Source organism: Pseudopipra pipra, chromosome 16 (assembly GCF_036250125.1).
Source record: "Pseudopipra pipra isolate bDixPip1 chromosome 16, bDixPip1.hap1, whole genome shotgun sequence".
Taxonomy (NCBI): domain Eukaryota; kingdom Metazoa; phylum Chordata; class Aves; order Passeriformes; family Pipridae; genus Pseudopipra; species Pseudopipra pipra.
In genome coordinates, this window is record NC_087564.1 from 1,471,603 (window position 1) to 1,484,211 (window position 12,609).

At 49.3% G+C, this 12,609-nt stretch overlaps 1 protein-coding gene across 2 annotated transcripts in view; it reads right to left on the reverse strand.

Annotated features, from left to right (window-relative positions):
• LOC135422899 (syntaxin-binding protein 4-like) overlaps nt 1-12,609 on the reverse strand; it is a 39,079-nt gene continuing 26,470 nt past the window's right edge. Inside the window, exons 12-22 of one of the 2 annotated variants that reach the window (XM_064672472.1) lie at nt 11,597-11,694; nt 9,773-9,869; nt 7,637-7,764; nt 7,078-7,170; nt 6,490-6,555; nt 6,206-6,394; nt 5,640-5,756; nt 4,355-4,404; nt 3,373-3,503; nt 2,065-2,122; nt 1-1,312 (exon numbers count right to left, since the gene is read on the reverse strand). In XM_064672472.1, the coding sequence (XP_064528542.1) occupies nt 1,210-1,312; nt 2,065-2,122; nt 3,373-3,503; nt 4,355-4,404; nt 5,640-5,756; nt 6,206-6,394; nt 6,490-6,555; nt 7,078-7,170; nt 7,637-7,764; nt 9,773-9,869; nt 11,597-11,694 (1,130 nt within the window). In that variant the 3' untranslated portion in view covers nt 1-1,209. The remainder of the gene's footprint in view (nt 1,313-2,064; nt 2,123-3,372; nt 3,504-4,354; nt 4,405-5,639; nt 5,757-6,205; nt 6,395-6,489; nt 6,556-7,077; nt 7,171-7,636; nt 7,765-9,772; nt 9,870-11,596; nt 11,695-12,609) is intronic. The other variant, XM_064672473.1, reaches the window with a different exon arrangement.

The window sequence follows — 12,609 nt, forward strand, 5'->3', positions numbered from 1 at the left end:
TGTGAGTGGTCCAAAGAATTATGTGTCCTTTTGAAAGAAGTCCTTTAAATTATATCCCAAGGCATGAATTCACAAGATTTATTTGCTTTAAGCTATGAAATTAAGTTTAACCAACATTTCAGACTGGTTATTTGTGGGATATATTCCATCACACATTTACTGGTTTAGCAGTGCAGTGATATCCCCAAGTGCAATAGATACTGGTGAGGGTCATGATTTTTCCTAAGCCTTTAATTTAGGCTATGAAGGATCCACATGCTTTGAACCCCCACAAAGGAGATTTCAAGTAATCTTAACAAATTATTTGTAAAAGCCAGATTGCACCCCATTTCCCTGCAGCTTCTCAATGCATCTCACTAGGAGCTGCCAAAATCAGAGGGAGGAAAAATGGACTCAGGCTGTGTCTTTGTCTCAGAGACTCTGAACACAACCACTGCAATCACAGCCCAGAGAGCGAACATCTTTCAGAAGTGTTTCCATTTTATTTTCCAGACCTTCTGTTCATCTCAGATCTGTGCCCCATTAACTGCCCTCTCACAGTACAGTCTTGCATCATGTGTATCTCATTTCTCAGTGACACCGTGGACCTTTACTGAGCTGTGTTCACTATGTCCACTATGTCCCCTCTCACATTCCGGGACGGTGTCCGTTGTCACTGGACCGTCCCGCTGGATATCTCTGTGCTCTTGGTCCAACAACTGGCTGAGATGGTGCTTTCCTCTTCAAGCATTGCAGCTGGGATAAGCTATACAAAAAGAATAAAAAGAGCAGTACCTATCCCAAGACAGCTAGGACGCTACAGATTAAGCTGCTTTGATTACAGTCACTAAATAGACTTTGGTTTTCCATCCGAAATACCAAAAGGAGTCTGTTGGAGACCCCTGAGTCCCTCAGGAGAGTTCATGCTCCTCTTACTACCCAGAATACAAGCTCTAAAAGGCTGCCACTGAAATCCAGGCCCCTGGAGCCTCTTGAGAATACTTTTCCTATAAAGCTGCAGAACCGTGAGCAAATAGCCTTGTATGATAACTCGGAGGTAGACGCGCAGGGGAGGTCGCTGAAAAAGTCTTGGACAGTGAGGAAGAGTTAATCTCATGTCAGGAAGCTTGTTCTCAGTCTGCTTTGCCTGGAGAGGTGCCCATGGGGTGTCCTTCCCGTCTCCCAGCACAGCAGCACCTGTGGTGTGAGCACGACCAAGCCGTGGGACATTTATGTCGGCTTCTTCGGCAGCTCCGCTGGACTCGGCGCCTGTGGTTCCTCACTCTTGGTCTGGCTCGCAGGAGGGGGCCACGTGGTCTTCTGATGGAGGTGGCTGAAGAGGAGAAATAGGGGTTAGGTGGTCTGGGAGGAGGACACAGAGGACAATGTGAAGACAGCACTGGTTACTTGGGAAAGAAGAGGAGGCCACGGATCTTGCCGGGCTAGTGGTCTGTGCTGGCCATCTGTCTTGTCTGAAAATGCTTTTTATAACCTTGAAATTGTGGTTTTCAAATGTCTATTTTGTACCTAACTGAAGAACTGTGCTGGCAAGTCTTCAGTTTGAGCTAAGGTGATCAGTAGTAGGAGACATTTAGGTCTTAAAGTGCCCTTTTAGCAGATAACTTTAGGATACAGCTCTGTTAAACATAAGCCATTTAAGAGGTTTTAGGGAAATTTCAGGTTCAAACAAAACCATGTCATCCTGCTCTCCTTGGCCAGGGCTTGACAGCATCCTGATACCACAGCATAAAAGATTAACACATTCAGTGATGATTTTTCCCTTATGCATTACAAAAATGCCAGCTAGACAAGCCACAGAGCCACAAATCCCCATCTGGCCTGAAGGAATAACAACATTTTAGAAAACAAAAGAGAGATCCAGGAATTCACAGCATCCTTCACTGTACAGGGCAGGAAGTCTCTTGCTGTCTAGAAAGGGATGTATTTCTCTGACATGGCATCTGGAGGCCTCTATCTGATTAAAAGTTGTCAAGCAACAGTTTTGATTAAAAAAACCCAACAAACAAAACAGGAATTTTTAGTATGTGCGTTGTCAAAATTACAGACCAGGGTTCTGACACCTACTCCTTGTAATTTGGGATTCCTTCAGCAGGCAGGCACTGGTCCTTGTCCCATGGCAGAGCTGCAAATGGAAGCACACAGCCAAGTGTAAGTGAAGGGTTAGAAAACATGCCCAATGTGCTGCTACATTATGATAATTCCCCTTTAAATGAGGCAGGAACTTGGAAAATGCTGACACACTCATATGTCAGAGGTGCTCCTGAAAGGCTACAATTATTTCCCTGAGAGAAATCCAGTGCTGGGCCATGGCCACGTTGAGTTGGTGAAGAGCATCAAAGAGCAAAGACTGGGCACCTGTTTGGGGCTGTTTGCTCACCTGGTCATGACATAGAGGAGATCAGAAACTCATTCGGTGTGGAAGGAGACAAGTGGGGCCAAATAACTGCTGCCAAGAATTGTTTATGGCTCATGGACTAGCTCAGAGTCCCAGTCTAGGGAAGTTCATCCAGACTCCCATGGAGCTGGATGGTTTTTCTCTGATTTTCTCATCAGTGTGGCTGGTTTGTACGCCAAGGAAAAGGGGAGCTGACTGTTCCCTCTGCTCAGCATCGCTGCAGCCAGACCTGGATGGCACAAGGAAGGGTTGGATCCCTAGTTCAAAGCTATTGGAAAACTGGATGGGGTCCAGCAGTGGGAGCCCCAGGGCTCATTACCTGCAAGGAGAGGCTGGGGAGGGCTGAGGGAGCTGGGTGTGTCTAACCTGGCAAAGAGGAGGAGAGGCCACAGCACTGCCTCTGCAGGGGCAGTGAGAAGGATGCTGGAGCCAAGCTGTTCTTGGCAGTGCAGACACTGTAACTGGGGGCAGTGGCCACATCCTGCCCTGGGGCAGTTCAGGCTGGGTGCTGGGAAAACCTTCCTCAGTGAAGGAACACATCATCCTGGAAGGCTGTGGATCAACACCCTGGGAGGCTGAACTAAAGCTGGCTAAAGCCACTGCAGATCCCATCTAGTGGGGTGGTCCTGCCTGGGGCAGAAGATTTGACTCCTGATCTCCAGCAGTCCCTTCCAACCAGCAGTTCTATGATTCTGTGAAACCACCCTCCTTCCTGATATTTTTTTTTTCACTTTCCTGTGGGCTTGAGCACAAGTGGCACCTTTGACTCCTGACCCTGCAAGTCTGCATTTCAGATTCCAAGATGAGTCACATGGATACAGGGAGGGCAATTCCATCTCTGTTTGCATGAGACAGTCAGGTACATGTATGGGAGGTATGGCAAAAGTTGTGGAAGGTGGTGCAAACTGTCCCTGACACTGACAGACATCCCTGAGACCTGCCTGGATTCAGGTTTCTCCAGTGAATTTAGTGCTTACCATCCTTGCTGGAGAGGATTGGTGCTAACAGTTCTTTAGCTTCTGACAGCAAGAGGTCAACAAGATCTGAAGATGGAAGAGATGTGTCTGAGACTGCGTCTGTTTTATCCTCTTCTGTTGCATTGTTGACGCTTATAAATATGGAAAGTGCCATCAATACCTCTGTCATGGAAGGGTCATTGAAAATCCTGGCCAGCCTCTCATGAGGGATGTGCTACATAAATTCTGGGTGTTCAGGGGGGATTGCATCTCAACCCCTCAGCAGCATGGGAGACTCTCTGTTAGACAGACTTGCACTGTTTTGTTACAGACAGATATCAAAGTATTCTTTAGAATATCTCTAAAGTATTTTCCCCTCATTACATTAGAAATAACCATCCTGGACACTTAAAAACTGTTTTCTATCCTTCTTAAAACATGTCTTTTTTTAAAGGGGCTGGTCATTATCCATGGGACAGTGAGCTTTCAATGATTTAATCAGTTAAAAACACACAGAGAGTTGTGATACATTTATTCCCACATGGTAGGACATAGGTTCAGGCTGGGGGGGGAGTCCAGGAGCCTAAGCTCTATTTCTGCAGCCATTCATGCAGTTGAGAGCCATGTGAAGCTCTTTGCTTACACTCATCTACTGTGACTGCTGATAAATAAGGATATATGCTCCTGGAGACAAAACCTGGTTTATGTGTGGAAAAGCAGGTGGGTCAAAATTCTGAAACAACCTTCTTAAGGTCTCTGCTAACAAAGCAACTTAACCAGAGCAGTGTTTCAGCAGCTTATTCCCCAAAAAAGCCTGAACAGAGGCCAACCCCCCCCAGCACCAACCCACCAGCAGCCCCCAGATCATCTTTCTCCCATAGTTTCACTCCCAGAGCGTGTTTAGAAACTCTGGATAGGTTACGTGTGAAGCACCTTCCCCTGAGAAAGGTCAGAAAAGGACATTTCATGTTGCTGTTCACCATTCCCAGGAGCCATCTCCTACCTTTTCTCATCTGGTAAATGACTGGGTGTGCTCAGGACCTTGTGAACGTTCTGCCATGCAACAAAAAAAAAAAAAAAAAAAAAAAAAACAAAAAAAAAAAAAAGGAAAGAAAAGAAAAAAAAAAATATTTCAAACTTGTAGGACTGAATAATTCCTGAGAACAAACCCCATGGGTTTTTCCTGATGATCAGATTTAATATGACAGTAATCAGCTTCTGCTTATTCATTGCCCTTGAAGGGAATATCTCAAGGCCTTTTGCAGCTCAGGCAACATTTGCAGCCTATGCAAATCCACAGACACATCTGAATTCTGCATTTTAATGCCAGTGCTAAAATACATGAAATGCAACACAAAAATCCCCTTCCAAAGAACATTTTTGCAGGCTATATTTCAGCAAGCCTTGATCACTGCTGCCAGCAATCCCTGGATTCTGGGTTGTACCTGCACGTGTAAGCTCTCATTACATACATGGGTCATGACTTCCCAGACACTACTGAGGGGTGGATGAAAAAGGAAGATATTTTGGTCCAGTGCTCAAAATCCTGTGATGTTTGACCCTGGGGTCAAGTTAAATACATTTCCAAAGTCTGACCCCAAACTGCACAGGCTCCAGCACGTAGTGCTGCCCGTCTGGAGCATTTTAATTCTTCCTTCTCTGGAGTAGAGGACACAGCATCTACATTTCCTTTTGCTCCACTGTTTCCTCTTGATTTGAAGAGCTCTTGGGACAGGCCACTAGAAGCCACAGCAGATACACTGAGTATTAGAGCCTCTCATAGTGGCCAGTTTACTGATTACACACACTGGTATTCCCAGTACAGTGAGTGAAGTGGAAGAACAGCCAATTAAAAGACTAAACCAATTGTGTGTGGGATTTTTCAGGAAATCTGGGGTTGGGGGGGAAGCACTGGAAGAACAAAACCACTCTTCAAGTTTGTAGAGAAGCAACCAGCAGCTCTACCCAGGGAAGGTTTGCAGGGATGATTTCAACAGCAGAGCTCCTGGAACAGCCTCAACCAGAACATCCCGGTGGGGCTGGTGAGCCAGGGAGAGCAGAGCCACCAGCAAAACCTGCCCCACGGAGCTGACATCGCTCTTAGGGATGTGAAGATATATGAGTTCATCCCCTGGTTCCTCTCAGCCAACAGACAGTGTCTTTTTAGGGTGAGGTAGGAAAAAAAAACCCTCTTGCTTAGGGAGCAGGAAGTTCATTGGACTTGCAAAGTCCCCCTCAAGGTGGGAGGCTGCAGGATGGCCCAGCACCGAGGTGGCTCCACACCTCACCTGCACAAACAGGAGCAGTTTCCTGTTGCAGATCTCCAGGCGCTTCCGTGAGACTTCTGATTTCCGTAACTGGCCATCAGCCAGGGACAGCTGCCTCTTCAGCTCCAGGATGTCCTCCTGACACAGGGACACAGAAGGAAGAGAGAGGTGGTGGTGATGCTGCAGCCTTGGCTTTTGGAAGCACCAGTTTATGACATTTGCTACACACAAAAGCAGTGTCCTTTGGGAAGGGACAGTGGGAATGAAGTAAATTATAACACGGACCCAGAGAGCATGTTGGCCCTGGGGTCACACACAACAAACGATCTATGTGCTATTTCATTTTCTCCTGTATAAAAAGAAGGAGGGGAACCTTAGTTCTGGCTGCCCTGTCCCTGGAAGTGTTCAAGGCGAGGTCGGATGGGGGTCTGAGCAACCTGGTCTTGTGGAAGGTGTCCCTGCCCACGGCAGGGTGGAATGAGATGAGCTTCAAGGCTCCTTCCAGCCCAAACCATTCCATGATTCTCTGAACCCACAGAAGGGTCTGTAAGGTTGTGGGGCTTTCCCAGGCTGGGGGGTTGCATTACCTCTATTTCAGAGACGTGTTTTGCTTTCTTCCCTGCCAGCTGCATCTTCAGTTCTGCAATTTCAGCTTCCAGCAAGTGGATCACTTCCTCGTAGTCCTGCTCGGCGCTGTGGGCCTGTCTCTGCACCACCTCGGCCATCTGCAGCTTGTTGTGCAGCGTCCGGTTCTCGGAGAGGAACCCCAGAGCTTTCTGGAAGCAGTGAGAAGTTCTGGTGAACTCACCACATCCCCCTCAGCTGCCAACCACCAAACTCATCCTAAGGGCCCCAAAACCCCTTCACTAACCTGGTTCAGCCTCTGAAGCTCATCTTCCATTGACTTCTTGCTGTTCTCCACCTCTTTCAGGAGAGACTACAGCAAATATTTTCACTAGGTTAGCAGCAACAAGTGACAGGACGTTCTCTAGAAAATTCCCTGGTCTTGTAGCCCCTACCCACCAGACTATTATTTTACAGAGGGAGTTCTGTGCACTCTCCCCGCCACAGGGAAAACTTTTTTGGCCTGTGAACTGCAGGTCTGCAGAAACCCCCTTGGACACAAGCATGGTGCTGACAGCCTCACTGGGGATCTGCAGCCAAGAGAGGGGGGGAGCCCAGGTGGTTCCTTCTGTTTATCATGGACTTGAATGACTCGTGAGGCACTCTTTGGTATTTTTAAATATATTAACTCTTCTAAGAAGGGACTGCAGACTTTGAGTACAAATAAGGTTTTGTTTGAAGTTGAGAGTGAGAAAGAGGCAATTAAGGAGAGCGGAGGGTGAGAGGCTCCTTTGTGACAAGGAATGCACAGAATGCAAACTCAAGAGGAACAGGCCACACCATTACCCCTGTGGACAACCTCAACAGAAGGCCCCAGCCAGGAAAGCTGCTCCACCTTGAGCCGCCGGACTTCGTGCCGCAGATCCGTCATCTCCAGCTGCAGCTGCTCCAGGTCCTCGTTGCCATTGCAGTTGAGAGAGTCAAAGGTCTGCAAGGAGAGGGACAGACTCATCACACATCCAATCCAAACCACCTCAAGAAGGAGTCAGCGTTTTTGTGCAAAAGATAAAAATGCACATTAAATAATTCAACACCAGGGGGTTTTTTCACACCACAGGATTTCACTCTCTGATCCCTGTCATTGTTCAATAGTTGTCTTACAGTGAATTTTCATTTTGTGAACCAAATGAAATTAGCTAATATTGATTAATTACGGCTATTTTTCCTTCTGCATCACTGCCAAGCTGCTTCCTCATATTATCCCATAGATGTTATTATTTCCTTATTAAAAATGAGTAGTTTGAGGTCTTTTATAGAATTTCCTATAATCAAAATGATTAATGCGTAGTTCTGCCTTCTCTTTATAACTCTAGGACAATCAGAAAATGGCAATTTAGCTTTTCCCATCTCAGAATTCCCTGGATTTCACAAAGAAGAGCTTTGGACTGACTGACCGGGGAATGAAAAGCTGATGTATCCAGCAAATTGGCCACTTCGTGCTGTGTGAAGAGCATGGAGTTGGAATCCAGACCAGCCTCGTCCAGCTCCTCCTGCATCAGATCCCTGAGTGCTTGGAGAACATCTGTGAGAAACAAGCAGTTTTTACCAGGCTAAAAGAGAAAAGTGTTTTGCGTTAGGAGAAAATGTCACTGATTTTGGGGCACCACTGATGCCAATCAGAGAGGGTTTGGAGAGGCCAAACAGTCCTCTCTAACATTCCCGGGTTCCTCAGCAATCCCATCAAGCTTAAATGAGTTGTTGGTAATCTTTATCAGACTCTTGTTTCTTATCCAATTGAAAAAACCTACTTTTAAACCCCAAAACCCCCAGATATTTTCAGAGGGGAATTTTCATGATTGTGGTTCTGGGAGTTTTAAAACTTTAAGCCAAACCTACATTTCCCTGACCTGCACCTGCCTCCTGCTGCCATTTCTCATGTTGCTGATTTAAACAAAAAGCCAACTCAGTGAGTTCAGCACTTAGAAAAGGTGTTAAATTGACAAGTCTGAAAATCCAGATTCATTTTGCTTTCAAATGTGAAAGAAAGCACGACAAGAGAGGCTGTGTGGGACAGATGGGAGCCATCAGGGAGGTGGCACCTGAATCCCAGAGCCTCCAGTCACAGAATCACAGAATCATGAATGGCTTGGGCTGGAAGGGACCTTAAAGATCATCCCATTCCACCCCCTGCCATGGGCAGGGACACCTTCCACTAGCCCAGGTGGATCCAAGCCCCATCCAACCTGGCCTTGGACACTTCCAGGGATGGGGCAGCCACAGCTTCTCTGGGCAACCTGTGCCAGGGCCTCCCCACCCTCACAGCCAACAATTCCTTCCCAATATTCCATCCAACCCTGCCCTCAAGCAGTGGGAAGTCATTCCCCCTTGGCCTGTGACTCCAGGCCCTTGTCTCAAGTCCCTCTCCAGCTCTCCTGGAGCCCCTTTAGGCACTGGAAGGGGCTCTCAGGTCTCCCTGGAGCCTTCTCTTCTCCAGGTGAACCCCCCCAGCTGTCCCAGCCTGGCTCCAGAGCAGAGGGGCTCCAGCCCTTGGAGTATCTCTGTGGCCTCCTCTGGACTCTCTCCAGCAGCTCCACGTCCTTGTGCTGTTGGTTCCCCCATATCCTGAGGCAGCTCTGCAGGGGGGTCTCACCTGAGGGGGCAGAGGGGCAGAATCCCCCCCTCCCCTGCTGCCCACGCTGTGGGATCAGCCCAGGGCACGGGGGGTTTCTGGGTCCCAGCACACACAGCCAGGGCATGTCCAGCCCCTCACCCACCAGCAGCCCCAGATCCTTCTCCCAGGGCTGCTCTCCATCCGTTCTCTGCCCAGCCTGGATCCATGCCCTGGATTGCCCTGACCCAGGTGCAGAACCTTGCACTTGGCCTTGTTGAACCTCATGAGGTTTGCACAGGCCTCACGTGGTTTTGTGTCCCAGCCCTTGCTCTGCACAAAAACATTGGTCCAAGTTGCCTTGTGTCTGTTCTGTCTGGTGGGGACATTGCTGATGGCTTTGGATTTTTACTAAGAACCTTCTGGGGAGCAGACTTTGTGGGTCAGACATGCTCTGGCAGGTCACAGAAAGCAGAGCTGGCTCTTATTTTCTGTGTGTCCTCTGGTCAGCTCCTGCTAGGAAAGCTGGGATTTTAAGTGAGCCCTTGCAGCAACTTTTATTTTAGTCTGATTTTACATCTGATAGGACAAGGGGAATGGCTTTAAACTGACAGAGAGTAGGTTTAGATTAGATGTTAAGAAGAAATTCTTCCCTGTGAAGGTGGTGAGGCCCTTGCACAGGCTGCCCAGGGAAGCTGTGGCTGCTCCATCCCTGGAAGTGTCCAAGGTCAGGTTGGACGTGGCTTGGATTCACCTGGGCTAGTGGAAAGTGTCCCTGCCCATGGCAGAGGAATGAGATGAGCTTTGAGGTCCCTTCCAACCCAAACCACTCTGTGATTCTACCAAATGCCTTTTTTTGTGTTTGTGACTTTTCTTAACTGTTTTGAGGCTCCATCAGTGCCCAGGCAGGGTCTCACCTGCTGCCTCTCTCCTTTCTTATCTGCCAGCAAAGCTCCCCAAGCCCAGCCCAGGCCCCGCTCACCTCCGTAGGCCACCGTCCCCTGCGAGTCCGTGGTCAGGCTCTGCCGCAACTGCCTCTTCTTCTCCTCGGTCACATCCAGGCCAAGATACCGCAGAACCTTGAGCAGAAACAAGGAGCCTTTAAAAAGAAAAATACTGGAAAAGCAACTCTTTGGAGTAAGCACTGGGAAGACACTTGGGGCCGGGTTTCTCCTGGAGGTGGCTCTCCAGAAGGCATCTCCCAAAGAAGCAGGCTTTGGTTGGGTTTCCAGTCTCTCCTTTCCTACATGTGTACAGAAATGTCTGTTCCTGAAGACAGGGACATGTTCACGTCCTTCCAAGAACATTCTTTACAGGCTGCAGTCAGATTTGCAGCTCTGATGAGCTGTCAGGGCTTTTATTCATAGCCAGTGGAGTTTAGCAAGGCTCATCTGGAAAGAGCTTGGCCTCTCTTTTCTCTTGCTGCCTGGGAATTGTGTTTAGGACCAGGAAGATAAAAGCTCTTAGAGTATTTCCCATGGTGAGAGGAGACATTCAAACATTTTGCTTCTCCGCTTCATCTTTTGCTCTCTCATTACTCCTGATGCCCTGACTTCTACTGATATTTATCAGTTGAACCCCAGGGCACCAGAGAGAGTAGATGAACCTGTGCAAGCCCCACTTCACTGCGGGCGGCAGCGACTAAAAGCTTTTAAAGGACGAAGTGGAGCCCAGCAGACCCTGGGAAAGAGCTGGAATGAACCATTGCCCTGTCCCAGGCTGCACACACAGCTCCTGCTCAGCTGCTCCCACCAGGCCCCCTGGGAAGGGGCGGGCAATGAATCCTTGCTCCCGTTTCCATCACGAGCGAGTCCCTGGGACCCGTCTGGTCTCTCATTGCTGCTCCTCTGCCCCCTGTGCAGGGCAGTGCTGCAGGCTCCCAGGCCGGCTCCCACACTTTGGGGTGCTGGCTGGCTTGGCCACCCCAAAACCACCTCCGGTTGTGCCTGTCGGTGTCACAGCCCGACCCTGTCACCGCCGCAGTGCCCGTGTGTAACACGGGCTTTCGAAAGGCGAAACCCGGCGTCCCACTCCTCCTACCCAGGGGAGCTGCTTTGTACCCGCCACGGGCAGAGGTCGCTGCAAAATGCAGGCCTAAATCCCGCTTTAGGAGGATTAGGCAGGCCTGGAGGAGTCCCTGCCCTCCCGGGAGGTGGGAGCAGCCGAGGGCGAGCTCTGGGCCGCCGTCAGGTGGCAGCAGATGTTCGTCACATCGGGGCCACCGCGGTGTCCCCCGGCACCAGGGACCCTGCACCAGGGACCCTGCACCAGGGACCCTGCACCAGGGACCCTGCTCCCGCTGTCCCCCTCCAACGCCCCCAGAACCCGGGGGGACATGCACCCCAAACCAGACAGGGACACGGCCCCCCCAGGGCACTCTGCCCTTCACCGGGTCTTGGTGAGCAAATGGGCAGCTCTGCTCTCTGCCCATAGAGTGGGCTCTCCATAAAATGCTGAAAGAATTAGCAGTTCTAGCTGGATCCTCGATGACATGTCTCCTATCTCAGCCTCTCCTCGCCCCCACCAGGCTGCCCGTGGTCACCCCAGCACCAAATATTTGTAGTCCAAGGGAGGTGTGAATGCCAGGAGAAGACTTCTGGAGCCCCCCAGAGCACTGAGAAATAGCCAAGAGGAGACAAGGTGTGTCCAAATTCCCCTTTGCACACAGTCAGGATATTCCACTACTCCTTCTCCCTTTTTACCTTCAGAGGCTGGAGTGAACCTCCAGCACTCTCAGCTGAAGAGAGGAAGGGCTATGTCCTGCATAGCTCACCTTGCTTTGGGAAGAGGGACCCATTCTACTTACCAGTTCCAGTTTCCCATCCTTGAGCCGGATATGGGGATCCAGTGCTACTTTTGGTTTGGTGCCTGAAGCTGCTTTGTGATTAGATGCTGAAGCAGGTGCTGAAAAATCAAAAATAAATGTTAATGGGGGAGCATTTGGTAGAAGAAAGAGATGTCTGCAAAGCACACTTAGAACTCTGATTATATGAAATATTTTGTGTGTGCAGCAGGACAAAAATCAAAGTTCAGGATTTATTGAATCCGGTTCTGAAAGGCTGAACTAGGCCACTCTTGGAAAGATAGGATATTGGGGCAAACCCTTCTGAAACTGGGTTTCTGCATGGTTTAGAAAGGGATGTTTCATCCAAGGACCTTGGACTGCAAAAATAGCACTTTGGAAATTTCCAGTCACAGAGTTTTGTGGAGTCTTGGGGCCTGCAGTTGTGGTGAGCTGTGAAAAAAAAAGAATTAAACAAAATCTACCTGGTTCTCATCTGCTCTAACTGATTAAGCAAAACTGAAGCAATTCATGACACCCATGGGAATGGACAGATTAAAAGCAATGTGGAAAAACACTGCAAGATTTTTTCCCTCTTCAAGACTGCAAAAATCCTTTAGCCCTTTCCCCCTCTGTTGGGCAGGCAGAGTGTTTTGGGTAGAAGGAGCCACATGCATGGTGAGGTGGCCACAAAGGGAGAAAGAGGCAGAAAGAGCAGCTGCTGTGCTGGGGAAAAGCTGTTGTGAGCTGGAAGATCCAGCTGGCTCAGCACTGCCAGCACTGCTGCACAGCTGAAAGGGTCCAGAGCAAAGCCCTGCCCCTCCACCCCTGGAGGGATCCTCACCTTTTCCATTATGATTAGCCCTTGTCTGTAAGGAACCAGGATATTCCCTGGGAAAGCACTGCAGAAGGCATTGCCTGCTGGGGACAACCCACCAGAGTCCAGAAAGGTGCAGGATTGCTGTGCCTGCCCCTGCCCACCCTCAAACCCTCAGCCCAGGTGATAAAATTCCTTCTCATGCCAGTGGCCCGAGATT